The 14685-nt window shown below is 41.0% G+C and overlaps 1 protein-coding gene across 1 annotated transcript in view; it reads right to left on the bottom strand.

Moving 5' to 3' along the window:
• The window catches only part of agbl4 (AGBL carboxypeptidase 4), a 281610-nt gene that overhangs the window by 23015 nt on the left and 243910 nt on the right, over positions 1 to 14685 (bottom strand). The window contains exons 7-8 of the mRNA XM_032526873.1: positions 4096 to 4185; positions 2993 to 3107 (exon numbers count right to left, since the gene is read on the bottom strand). Of these exons, the coding sequence (XP_032382764.1) occupies positions 2993 to 3107; positions 4096 to 4185 (205 nt within the window). The remainder of the gene's footprint in view (positions 1 to 2992; positions 3108 to 4095; positions 4186 to 14685) is intronic.

Raw genomic sequence — 14685 nt, 5'->3', positions numbered from 1 at the left:
AAAAACCAGGGAGAGGAATGCCAGAAGTTGTCAAAGGAAAGAAGGCGCGTGTGGTTGGCAATGCTCAAACTCACTCAGATAGTGTACAGTGTACAGGGGAAATGAAAAAAACAATTGCGAGTCACTTGGCTACACCTCGAGTATCACAATGACATCATATAGTTAAGGTTAGGTTGATCAAAGACGTAATTGCATTTCTTAATTTGGCCTTCACAACACAACGGGCGTTAATGACTTGGTAGTGCGTCTCCTTCACCCATCCACACACCATCAGGTTATAGGCCTCCAAATCTTTGTAGGATTTAAGGTCTGCCGCTGTGTATGGGCTGGGCGAGAAAACCAGGTAGTTGACTATAGCGGGATAGGCAACTGAAGGAAGAATCACCGGTCATCATGGCTCCAAGAAAAAGGAGTCAACTCTTAGGGATCTGCACCACCAATAAACCATACTTTTCTTGTGGTCCAAGTCCAAGTCCTATATGTCTTTGCATCTTGGACACTTTTCTGTTGTTTAGACATGGCTACATTCGCTTAAAGTATCCAAAGTGCACTATACTCCAATGTAATCTGTTTAATTGTTTACACTGAGTGCCTCCAATATGTCCGTGCATCCGGGTTTAACGCCCAGAACGTCACGTCGGTGAAAACCCTCTATACAAATTAGACAGTGACACGTGAGGAAGAAAATACATTCAACACATTAATTAGGCCTGAAAGATGCACACATACTACACATGGTACCTTTAAAGTGGCTATATGTAACTTTCAGTTTGTGTTGATTCTAGCAGCAGCTTTGGACAAAAGTGGTAGTGTTGTTACCGCACCTGCAGTCATAAAGGTCTTTTCTTTACGGTGCTTAATGCCCACTGTACATTACTGAGTGAGCGTTACAAGAAGGTCATACAGTTGTGATGAATCTTTTGCAAAATCATTCATTTACAATAAAAGAATGTTACATCCCGTAACTTAGCCTACTTACTTTACCATCATGAGCCAAAGCATTAAGAGTTTGTTGTAGCAACCAATTAATATAGCACATTTAATAAAACTCATGGACGCTTTACACAAGTAATGTTACAGGGGGAAAAGGGAAAAGAAAATAGAGGCCTACACAAACACAGACTAAAAGGAATCTGCGCTAAATGGAGGGATTACGTAATTTAATGTGGGCTACTGACATATAACCACATCTCGCATTGTAAAGGTATGAATGAAATAGACATATTACATACCTGAGGGCCAATTCGGGGTCAGTTTTGAATCACTTACAACCCAGTAAATGTCTCCAACTGTTGATAGCCCGTCGTTGGCTTTTACTTTTCCTTCTAGTAGTTTGTTTAATTTCCTTCTTTTCTGTGATAGTACCCCAGTATCAACAATAACTGCAACAGATAACTATATATAAATATATGTTTTTTATATACAAAATAACATTAAAATAAAATTAGGCCTGTATAAAGAAATCTTCTGCTTCCTTTTACCTGGCTCAAAAGGCTAGATATGCTAACACAGGCTTTTCTGGTGTAACAAAGAAATCTGTGACTCATCAGAATGTCTTAGTGTAGCGCCGTCTACCTGCCGCAAATCATTCTGTGACTTCACAGAAAATCAAACCTGGGCAGAGGCCTTACTAAAAACGATATAGAAATGGCGTTCATTTCACTGTTATTCTTGTTTGCTGTACCAGGTCATTTAAGATCATTGTATGAATGGTCTTAGACAGACAGAGCTTCAAAAACATAAAAAGTTACATATAGTCACTTTAAGTACATATACACACACATACAGAATATCCAGAGCCCCCAAAAGTTCATGGTGGGATTTTTTTTCCTCGTAATGATTTTGATGATTTTATAACCTATATTTTTTGCATCCCCCCTTATACATAGGAACAATTATTGCGTCAGTCCAGTCCAGTTTTAGAGTTTTACAATGACAGTTTAGGGAAACTAAAAATGTGTTGTGAGGGAATGCAAAGGTATTTCAGACAAAACATTCCCACTGTAACCTTTTGTCTGGATATGCTTATAATGGATGGATGTAACCAGGTACTGTGCAGAGGTGGATTGCTACTATTAAGTGTTACTAGCAACCTGCAATTGCCATAATGGAATGTTTGCATGTAAAGATGCATCCTGAGCTGCCCTGTTTGTCTTGTGTATCTTTGATATTTACTAAAGCCCCTGGTAATGATACAGCAGTTACTGATACTGTGGAGCAACTGAGCAGAGCAGCCAGCCATGAACAAAAAACTCATCCCAGGTTAAGTGACATTGATTCTTGGCGCTGCATGTATCCATTTCAGTCGGCTCTGCATTGTATCCTGCAGGGACTGCTGTGTGGTATATGTGTGCCTGTCTGTGTGTTAGTGTGTGTGAGACATGCATGTATATAAATGAGCATGTGTGATTGGTGAGGTAAGGACTATCACTACTCACGTTATGTCAACACGCTTCTCATTGCCACTCAATGTGAAAGCAAGCTAATGAAAAAAAGCCTTTAAGCAGTCCACCAATCACAGTCAACAATATTACAGAGATTTTCACTGTTGGGGAGCAACTCAGATTCCCTGCAAATGTTTGTGGAGGCACCGCCACTAGATGGCACTTACAAACACACTAGGAGCATGCTGCTGATGCTTATCTCAGTGTACATTAGTATTCCTGGGGCTGAGCCTATTAAGTAAAAGGCAATTATGAAGAAGGGAAAGAGAAGAGAGAAACAGAGAGGAGAGGAGGATGCCCACAGAGCTGCAGCAGTAGTGTTAAGGACAGAGAGGAGGAGAGGATGGACAGAGAGAACAGCCCTACGGCCAAATACTATCTTCTAACAAGTGCACTGCTGTGAGCTATATGAATTCATTAAGCTCCCTAAAGATGGAGTTAAGAGGATATAATCCTACGCAGCAGGATATAACACAATGTAATGTGTGAATTCTATGCAACGTAGCAATGCATTAAAATTAAAAATTAAAAGATATGTGAATGTGTACCTATAGTTGCCCAGGTAGACTCCATCAGGATTTAGCATGGGGACGATCTTGAAGATCACATGATCTCTTAGGATCTGAGCCACAGGATGCTCGCTCACCAAGAAGTCGATCACACCTATCAAACAAACACACACGCACGGGAAATAGACTTGAAAAGAAAACCGAAGACTGGCTGGCAGTTAATTGAGTTTTAAGAAACAAAAGGAGAAGGAAGGACAGCGAGGGGGCATCGTCAGAATCGGGGGAGGAATAGGAGACGTCAAGCCTAAATCGATACAAATGGAATGGAGCTGACGGTGCTGGAAAAACAAACAGCACACAGCGGGCTAAAAGCCAAGTCTTCTGATTCATGATGATGCATACAACACACTCACACAAACTGATACTGTAGGTATATACGTATATACAGATAAACATATATAGATAAACAAACAGACAGTCACCTCTACCACCTCTTTGAATTAGTCTCTTCCTCAGTCTGACTGACTCTGGGGGGAGCTCTGTGAGTCTGAGAAAATGACCCTGATCTTGTGTATTTCTAAAAACCTACACTGAAAACTGGATCATGGAGTTCAAAATATGAGAGCAATTATCAGGTGGGGCAAATCTGACAAATTGTGCTATTGAGTAGCATTATGGGAAATGTGGGATCGCTAAGGACTAAAATCTAAATATATCCGCCTCTGCTGCATTGTTTTGAACAAATCTTTTTCTGATGTGTCACTTGCAAATCCCCTAACTATGTGAAAGCATAATGTTATTTTGCTGGAGTACCCCTTTAACCTGGAGGACTGTCGCCTGTTGCTGATTGGCTGGAATAGTGTTTTGTTGTTGTGTTATTCTGTGACCCATCTGAGACAGTCCATAAATATAATCTGTATTCAGATTCATTAGTCTCTTACTTTAATAGCAAACAGTAAATAGTATGTGTTCCTAAATACAGAAAATGTATTGAATAGTACACTGACTATTAACAATGTCAATACAAACATATGCTTACCACATATAATGAACTCTGACACATGTTGGTGAAACACACAGACCAATGGTGCTGGGGCATCTGAATCAGTAAACAGGGCACCAACCGAACATTAAAACTTTACCTTGACAAATAAAGGAGGCAGGAGACTCTCCAGGGTGAACACGAGCTGAAAGAAAGACCAACTTCTTCTCCCTCTCTGGATTCAGATGGTCTGCGGGGGAGAGGAGTGAAAGAGGAGAAAGGAGGAGGAAGGTGTATAGAAAAGTAAAGACAAAAGAGGAGAGAGGTGTTGTTGTTACTAAAGACAAAGTTTGTGTAGACAGTAACCCTAAAAACTAAGTTTTAAATGAGAATAAATTATTATCTTAAGTTGTTGGCATCAGAGTCAGATACACAAGTAGCCTATTACGGTCCAGAGTAAAAGGCTGGGTCCGTTTTTTAGACAGACACACATGAATCAAACATCAAACCAACACTGGGCTCAGAATATTCAACTTGGGAAGGTGAATTATACATCTACAGAGGTCGGAAACAGCCAGCTATGGTGTGACGTGATAGAGGCCTTCATTGATTTCAGACTTCAGGTCTGGCTGAAGACTTCTTGCTCCCTCCTCTCTCTCTCTCTGTTGGACAGATGAGTTGTACCTTGGAGCCCTTTCTTGAGCACAGGGTAACCCTAACCCTTTGAAACAAAGTGAAGTGTCTTGGATTCTCTCCTAAACAATTCTGCAAGATGAATGAATGAATGACTAGATCTGAAACTTCTTCTTACCCGAGAATAATCTCTGTTCAAACGGTTATTTGATTCCTGCTGTGAATTATTAAAGTGTTAATTGTACTCTATTCTGAAAGTCAAATTGCAAGAGGTTAGGTTAACCTTTTATATCACCGTAGATATTGTGAGGATTATTATTTCTTACATTCCTCAAATACAATACAAAGAATGAATAACATAAAAACAAGCAAAGTTGAAAATCACAGAGGTCAAATTGTTTCTGTTTTCTTGCCCAGTGTTTTCCTTAAATCTGCTGTTGCTAATGAATGAAAGTGATTGCGTGTCTCATCGCTATACACAAACTTAATATCTTATCGATTCCTTCACCCGCTTCTGCTGAGCAAAGAAAATGCTAATTAGCAACAGGCTATGCACCTTTCCTTCTCCTTAATTCCAATTTAGCCTCACAGCAGTATGTGTGTGCTTTTGTGTGTGCGTGCACATGGCATGTCTGTTTGAGTGGTCAAGGGTCATAAACAAAAAAAGCAGTGTTCCATTTAAGTACTCTCCCTCTGATTTTATTTCGCTTTTCTCTCTCCCTCTGCCCTTCACAGAGACAAATGGCTTTGCCATTCAGGAGTCTCCGTGGAGCGGGGCGGGCCGTTTGTTGTAAATGTGAGTGCTTGTGGTTTGGCCGGCCGCTGGGTGCTCGGTGGCTGTGAAATTCCATCACTTAGAAATTCTACTTTGGCCTCGACCTCAGGGCCACCACACAGGCTCCTCATACAAGAAACTGCACGCACACACGCGCACACGCACGCACACACACACACACACACACACACACACAGTACAAAACTACAATCAGGAAAGAAAAAAAAAAGCATTGGCCGATACACACAGCCTTTCTCCCTATAGTAGACCATGGACCTAGAAAGTTGTGAGCTAAACCAGAGGCAGCTGCCAAGGTCCTGACTGTCGGGGAATTCAACTATCGTGGCCATGCTACATTTAGTCTCAATGCTAGTGTGCCCTTGCTGCCTCATCAAAACAATCTCTTACAGCAGGCTCCTGGAGCTTACAATGGATCCACTGTTTATTCCACATCGTTGTTGGTAGTGTGTGTGTGTGTGTGTGTGTGTGTGTGTGTGTGTGTGTGTGTGTGTGTGTGTGAGACTATGTCTCCTCAGGGCTCTCACAAATGCTCCCCAAGTAGTTGTTGTGTTTATGTGTCTGTATCTCTGCCTTCCTCTGTATCTGGCTGTGCCCAGTCAAGCATTGTAGCACAAAATTAAATCCCACAATTCCATAGGCACCCCAACGCCCAGAGGGAACCAGTACCATACCAAGTACTATAGCTTGGTTGTATATAATGGGAAATCACATCTTTGGCTCAGGTGTGTGGGTGACATAACATAAAGGTTTGGGTCAAGTTGGTTGAGGCACAGCACTGCAGCAGCATCTTCTGACCTCAAGGTGTCAGTAGAGAACAGCAGGCAGGGGGTGGGAGACACATAAAGGGGGTGGGAGACACATAAAGACAGGGAAAGGAAAGACCAAAGTGAAAGAGAAGGCAAAGGATTTGACGGAAAGGTAGCTCTCAAAGGCAACACAAATGATGTATGTGGAACTCTTTTTCTTTCTTTGCAGACAGTTTTTCGAAAAAAAAACTTTAAGTGTGTTACGATGAGTTTGCATTACACTGTGTGTTTACATTAGGGCTGAAAGTAATGAGTATGTTAATTATTGATTATACTTTTGATAAGTGGATTCATTATTTAGTGTATGAAATGATCAAAAAATAGTCAAATATGCACAGCACAAAGCCCACTGTGACATCTCATTTCAACTAAGAGTCCAAAACCCAAAGACATTTAGTTTGCGTTGAAAAGAACAGCAAATACAAACATTGGAGAAGCTAGAATCAGCATATTGTTTGATGAATGACTGAAATGATTAAAAGTTTCAGATTAATTTTCTGTCCATCAACTAATCAATAAAAGAGCAGTTTTCTCATTCATCATGTTTTAATGCTACCTTTGAAGTTTACATATGCTTGGCATCCAAACAGTCTGCGTGACTTTAATTATTCACTGCTGCCATGCTGCTGCACATTACCTACTCCTGAGAGGCCATGTCTCCAAATTATGAACCTCTTTAACCTTCATATCATCACACACAGCCCTCTGTGGGCCTGTCACAGCAGTTTAGAGAAACTGATTCTAATTTTATAAAAGTGTAAAAAATAAGGAAGGGAAGGAGAGTGAATGAAAGTGAGGGAGGGCTACAGTAAGAGGGTGGGAGCCCGGCAGAGGAGGGGGATGTGACAATGAGTGAGTGAAAGTGGCAGAGGCAAAATTTATGCCCACACTTCCAAATCAAAGTGCTCTCTCAGCATATTTCTCACCTGCCAAAGTCATGCCCTGCACTGTATGGCACATTACTGCTCATTCTCTCGCAGCTAGCCGAGAGGAAGAAAAAAAATTAAAGGATGTCAAACTATGATCAGCTCTGATAAATATGTAAATTACTGGAGAGTAGAAAAACAACATAAATCTAATAGATCCTGAAGGTCAGTCCTGATTGTGCTGGTCAGCTCTTTCTGTGACAGCAGTCCTGGGAACTTTGGGTTCAATCTCATAAGTTTTGACGTGATGTAATTAACTGAGATCTTCATCATCATTCTTCTTCAGCAGGTACAAAGGAAACACTGTCAAGACCTTCTTGAAGCATCATGGCATATATTTAAATACATTTAAAAGTAAATTTGATTAAAGGAGTTGGAGAGGCAGATTTTGTTTACATTTTTAATATCATCTCTTTCCAGACTTTGAGACATGGAAGGCTGTGTGACAATTTTAAGACTGGCACTAAACTGTACGACAAGTTACCTTATTGGATACTAAATAGCATCTTAGGTTTTATATTAAACCAGATGAAATATGGAATATCTTTGGCACACTAGGGGGAGGGGAAATTGGGTCCAGTATGCACTACAACATACTGCAACCATAGTACACGTGATACAATGAAAAAAAATGTCACACTGGCTACAGCTTTATAACACATTATACCACAAGTCTCAAACCAAGGCCTCTCTAAATCTCTGCCCCACCCCTCTCTCTGCTCTGTGGGTTTTACACTGTAATAAATTAGCCTCACTTTGGTGAGATGGCAACAAGATCCGCTTGGCGCACTGCTCAGTGTGTCATATCGAGGATGGGCGCGAGCTGTAAATTGTCACTGGCGTTGAATTTATACAGAGCCTTGGGACGAGATGCAGCACCGTGTACTGCCCAGCTGAGTGAGCCCCAACAAGCATCAAAGCTCTGCACCTCATCACACCCCCCTCGCTCCACCCCGCTGACACCACCCTCTGCAACCTCAAGGACAAACAGTGAGAGAGAGAGAGAGGAAGAAAGGAAGAAGACAAAAGAGACTGAGAGGGATGGGGATATGTGTTGAAGTGCAGAGGGCTCTAAGGTGATAAGAGTTTTATGATGCTGTTTTCTTCCCCAGGAATTGACCAAACCCTGACTTTGAATTTTGACTTGTGAGTCTGTGTTTGTTAGTGTCTGCAGGTGCTGGAAAGCCTGTGGCATGTCTCAGATTTATCCAGCTCATCTTATTGTGGGGAGTGCACCGCCAAGGCCCCCTCACATATTTATAAAGCATCCCCTATCACTTCACACCTTCCACAGCCAAACTCTAATGGGGGGGGGGGGGGGGGGTGTTGAGGAGGGGAGAAAGAGATGCAGTAACAGAGAAACATTGAGTCCCTGCATAAACATTGCTAACTGTCATACAATGGGGTCATGGTGTTTTCTCTGAAGAGATGAAGAAAGAAAGCTACAGAGGAGAGGATGTTTACACAGACAGGTATATGGACACAGACACAGGGGACGATTGCTACAAAGACAGAGGACAGCAAGGCGGAGATAGAAAGACACACAGTGAGACAGAGGTGAAAAAGAACAAAGAGAAGCCTAAAATCAGCAGAGAAACACGTAAAACTTTACTGAGCACCTTCAAAATAAAATTCTCCTGTTTTTAAAGTTTTTATTATATCTCTTTTCTTCTATGGTTTTCCCCACAACCATTACATTTAACCATATTTGATCTTATTATATCACTGTATTTGTAACATCTGTAATTTGTCTCAACAGGGTGTAATTGCAATTTAAAACATACTGGACTAAAATCTGGTCGGGGAATACTGAATACTATTTTTCTGTTGGCCCAAAAGTAATGCAAAATAAACAAGGTATTGAGCATAAAATTCCTTGAATCGACCCATAAAATATCCACCATTTGTTAGTTGGTTATTGTTTATCTTTTCCAATTGTAGAATGTAAACGCCGCCCAGGAAATTTGGATGTAAAAACCCAATAATTCCAATAAAGATACACCCTTGTAATGTAATAGTCATGCCAATGACGGATGGACAGAACAGAAACAGAATAGTGAGGCAAGAGACAAAGAGGATAGAGAGGCATATAGATGCCACCACTCTGAGGTATTGTTAGGTTAAGTCTCCTGTACTTTAGTCCAGTCATCTACTCATCTCAACATCTCTGTACCGCCTCCCTCCTTCACTTCCTCTTTGCCTTCTTGGCCATGGCAGCCATCTAGGATGTGTGTGTAGCTGAAGAGAGCAATCAAAAGCAGAGATGTGGTGGTCAGAGGTGTGTGTGTGTGTGTGTGTGTGTGAGAGAGAGAGAGAGAGAGAGAGAAAGACAGAGCAGTCCAGGGGATTACAATGGCCATGTTGAGACACTCAGATTGGCATCACATCCAGACAGAATGGGGAGGGACAGAGAGAAGGAGAGAAAAGAACATTGGGGGAGTCATAAAGAAGATGAAGCGTAGAGAGAGATAAATAAAGAGAGAAAGGAAAAAAGAGACAGAAGGGTGAAAGCAGAGGAAACCCTTGAGATTACAGCATGTAAATACGCCAACGGCGGGCCTCTAAAGTGGAGATGAAGACGCGGCAGGATAAAAAGCTCTGAGCGCTGTGATTATGGATCAATTTGCCGCAATCAAGCCCCCTTATGGCTGGTTTCTGTGAAATGGAGAGATTTCTGTTCTTCAAGGGCAGCTGCGATGACAGTGGAGGTCACAGACGATGGGAGTGGCAGAGTGACGGAGGGAGAGGAGCATCAAAGGGATGGGAAGAAGGGGAGACGATTCGTCCTAAACAAGGTGTTAGCCAGCCATCAGCATTCAAGCTTGAACTGAGGGGCTTTCTAATTATGTTAATGGTGAGAGGTGGAGGTGAGATATGGGCCTTTAGCTATTATTAACCAGGGAGCTCGGGTCTTGTTAGGGTCAAGTGGATGCACCATGACAACAATGATCTGAATGATTACTACTATTTCATACACGATTAAAAATGTCAACATGATATTGAATTATAAGTCAGAAGTGTGCTTTGTTGCAGTTGTAACCACATTAAACAGTGATGTCCAGTTTACTGACACACCCTGTGGTACATTTCTACATCATTGCAGCTGCAAGGAGAGGCGTTAAACCACTGGAGATCAGCAAACACAAGACTTTCAGTGGTTATTACGCAGGTCTTTGATATCGAGGTACAACACAACAGGTTGAATAGCCTGAGGCATATAAAAAAATCAAAAGCTGTATGTTTATAAATATGCTACTGAAGGTGAACCATATTAAGACATAAATGTTTAATTACCACCAAGGAGCTTAGCTGCCATTCACTGACTCAAAGGTTGTAACAACCAAGGTTGAGTGAACCATGATGATCTTCAGAGTACCAACATGACCTTGTCAGCCATTCAGTAGTCATTGGAGGATTTTGAGAGAAATGTATTTGTTCAAAATAATATAATATATTTATTTACCTTTTTTTCTTGATTTAATTTGTAAACAATTACGCTAAAGGCTGAGGTCTAACATATGTGGATACAGGCCAGAGAAAGTTGAGAAAGTATATTATGACCAGTGTGCATTGTGTGTATGTGAACCTTTATTCGTTGTCAGGGCTAACAACAACTTCAAGCTTTCCTTCATGCCTTTCAGAAGCAAGCCCATATCTGTGACAGTCACACACAGTTTTATGGAGCCCCGTAAGTGTAGAGAACGAGTGTTATTGACAGTTGGCACAGAGGGTGAGACAAAGATTCACTGAGAGAGAGACAAAGAGGGAGTATCAAAAGCAATAGGCCCTTTTAGCGATATGATACGGACGTCTGGCGCAAAGTCAGAGGCGGGGACTGCTTAGGGTTTCAAGGCATTGGTCACAGGCGTTTCTGAAACCCTGACTTCTCCTCTCTAGCCTTCAGAAAATGATGACAGGAGGAGTGGAACATAAAAAGGAGGGATGGCTGGTCTGTGCGCAGCATGATACAGAATCAGAGGCAGCCAGTAATAGCATTTTTTGAAGAATGCGCCACTGAACTTTAAGGGCCGTCTTGCTTGAAAGGACAAGTTACAAATAGGAGGAAAGGAGAGGGAGAAATGATTTCCCTGGGATATACCCCCTACTGCGCTGACCTATCGTCACACCACAGAGTAGGAGTGTGTTTGTGCGTGTGTGTGTGTGTATATGATTGTGGTAGGCAGGAAAAACTGCTACACGTGCACCAGCAGACATACAATACATGAACACCTATACTTGCACTGGAGCACTACATTGACAAAGAGGACACAGTTTGTTCTTAAATGTCATTCAAACCACTGTTGCTTTTTTATAGAGAAGTTGTAACTAAAGTCCATCTAACAAGTGGAGCAGTCAGACAGCCCGACGTACAGACAGAACTGATGTATAGTTCTTTATTACTCCGTCTCTTCCTACCTATCAATAATTTCTGAGCCACAACAATACAGCTGAGCTGAGGTAAACAACCATAGTGCATCCCAGCTTTAATAACCACTGTCACACCTCCCAGCTATGTCTTTAAGTCAATTTTTCTTCCCTTTGATTCTGTTGGATTCTACCTATTTTCTTGTCTCTCATCTCTTTTTTCTCTCCTCACATTTCTACTGCAACTCAAAGTTACTTGATTCGTCTGCAGCTCTGCACACTGGTCTACACACATATATTTGTGCATTGAAGAACTAATTGTGTGTGTGTTGTGTGTGTGTGTGTGTGTGTGTGTGTGTGTTTGGTCATGTGTGCATTGCGGGCATCAGCTCGGCTTGGCGGCAGCAACAATGTCATTCAGCAGTTTAGTAACAGGCCATTACCTTGTTAATATCAGCCTAATGGGCAGTCTGCTATTTTAAAACCACAGTCGTGTTTGTGCCATTAACAACCACTTAGTGTACCACTCATATCAACAGGCCACCGGGACCCACCAAAAACAATAACAAAGACAATGTGATAATATGCCCAGAGTCAAAACTAGATTTTTCTTTTGGTTTCAATTTTTTTACTTTATGTTGCAACAAGTGCAAATATAGCCAAAATTGGCCATGATAATGCAATTTCTTGTTGCCTAAAGTCAAGATCCTATTACCGGTTGCTTTTTCATTTTCTCTTACATTAAAACAATACATAAACACGTAATGTGATGGATCATTAGTAGCTGTGTAGTCTGGCATAGTCAGACCTATCTCTACAGTGCTGTCTCAGTGCTGGAGAATGGTCTGGTTGCAACCATTATCATTCTGCTATAGGAGAAAATAGCGCTCTGACTGGTTTATATTTCTTTAAAACAACTGGCAACTTTACTGAGATGACACCAGGAAGTTGCTGCGTTGGACTGTGTTTCTCAAGAAATAGTTAAGGCATGTAACTCCCAGTAAAATTTAAAGCCTTACTACGTTATCTGGTGGTGCCAGCTCATTGAAAACCAAAATGTGGGTGGTCGCAAAACAGCTTACACTGTGTCAGTTACCAATGTAAACAATATGTAGATGGCCTATTGTCATAAAATGTAGGCCGGAATATTTTTTTTTACAATGAAAAACAACAACTGTTTGTTTTAAAATTGAAAATAAGATAAAAAGTAAAACAAGATATGGCATATATGCCGATAATCCCGTTTCAATTGAGTTATTTAAACAAACATGGCAAACTATTGCCTGCAGGTGTTTCTAATTCCATTTAAGCATCTCAAAGAGAATCAGCAGCTTCTCTCTGAAGTTGGAAGCGCCAGGCATAGTCCATTTCGGTGCATCAGTTGTTAATCAGGGATTTCAAAAGCTTTCAGTTGTATATCAGCTCTGGTAATATGCATTTCTTCATTCCATTGTGCAGTCAGACACACTCCTGTCAGATTTTAATTTTGAGTCGTTTGACTTTTGCCATTTTTAGGATTATTAAGTTATTTAGGAGTTATGGTCTTGACAGTGTCACAGTGATCTTAAACTGGCAATATAATTCCTTCAAGTCTTGATTAACTTCAAGATGATGTACAAGTCAAGATAAGTACCGTGACTCTCTGTCTTTCATTCCTGTAATCGCCAGATTACAGTAGGTCGCTTTAGTTAAAAGGAAACTCTTATACAGAGATTAACATGCTAACGTACAAAGATGTTCATTGCACTCCAAAATGAAAGACACGCCCTTCCCAAGTCCTTTGGATCAGGTGTCAATAATCGAAAACTACTTAAGGCAGAGTAATATATTGTGTTTGTTGAATTCAGTGTTGGGAAGGATACTTTCAAAACGTATTCCGTTACAGAATACAGAATACATGCCCAAAAATGTAATTTGTAATGCATTCTGTCACATTATTCTGAATAGGGGAGAGCCGGGACGATTGAAACGCGGGACGGATGAAACATTCCAGTTTTCTCCGAGTGCAATGATGATAGACAGACTTCTTTAGGTCTGAACATAGAGAGGTGTTAACCTCCTTCTATCAGCCAAATATCTTCCTGTTATTTCCTCATCACGGAGTTACAGCCGATAAACGCGTTTTGATGGTCAAAAGTAAACTTCATTGGCGGTCACATTTTTTCGATATTAACGAGGGTTTTTCATTTAAAGGTTTGACTGCAGTTATTCAGTAGACCAGTTAGTGTTCTCCACAATCCCAGACTTTCATATTTCAGCTTGTTTACAGAGAAGCAAAACAGGCGATAATATCTATATCTATGTCGGGACAGTGAAACAGCTGTTTCAACCGTCCCCGACCTGCCTGGAACTCCATGGTTTTAAGTAAATGCACAAATATCTGTGTTCGTACCATTATTATGGGGGTGGACATGGAAAAGCAGTTTTAGAAGATGAAAATATATTTGAGCCACCAGGTAGGGGGGGTCGATTTTTCCCATGTTATCCTATGGAGACGGACGGGTTGGGGCGGTTATTGGATGCAGTGGTATAACCCGTGTCGAAACCTAGTGAAAGACATTTTCTACAATAGAAACATGATATAAATAGAAAAACTTACTGTTCTAGCTATGAAAACAGCACAATCATCTACAGTGCATGAATTTCAATAACCGCTTTATACGCGCTTCAGGATGACGGCAATTAGTTATTAACAGACTTCCCAAAGACGCATAGTCTAAAACAATCTATCTATAATAACACCTCTTGGAAGTACCATCCATGAATACAGTAAAATATTAAAGTTGTGGAAGGTATATGGCTCAAACTGTAAGTTTCATTCGTCCCCGCGTGCTGTTTCATTCGTCCCGACCAGGAGGGACGGATGAAACATTACGCACGTCCACTTTTGCTGTAATAACTCCTGAACGGTTTTGTCCAAAGCTAAAAATACAACTGTAGTTGACAGATGACACGTGTAAGTTGCTAGTGACAAAATATCAGCTTTCAGTGTGATAAGGACCGCTTTGTTAATTACGTTTAATTAAAAAGTGTTTCAACTGTCCCGGCTCTCCCCTACTTGGATTAGGCTACTTCCACATTGAAACTAAACAGGAGACATAAGACAGTAGCCTAAGTGAAGACAGTAGGCTAAATGTAACTAACTGTACTAACTGCACATTGAACTGCATAATACAAAAATCTAACCGCAGTCTAAGCTACCACAAGCTAATTTTAGCTAACGT

Source organism: Etheostoma spectabile, chromosome 9 (assembly GCF_008692095.1).
Source record: "Etheostoma spectabile isolate EspeVRDwgs_2016 chromosome 9, UIUC_Espe_1.0, whole genome shotgun sequence".
Taxonomy (NCBI): domain Eukaryota; kingdom Metazoa; phylum Chordata; class Actinopteri; order Perciformes; family Percidae; genus Etheostoma; species Etheostoma spectabile.
The sequence above is the reverse complement of the archived record's forward strand: the minus strand, read 5'-3'. Positions and strand labels throughout refer to the sequence as shown.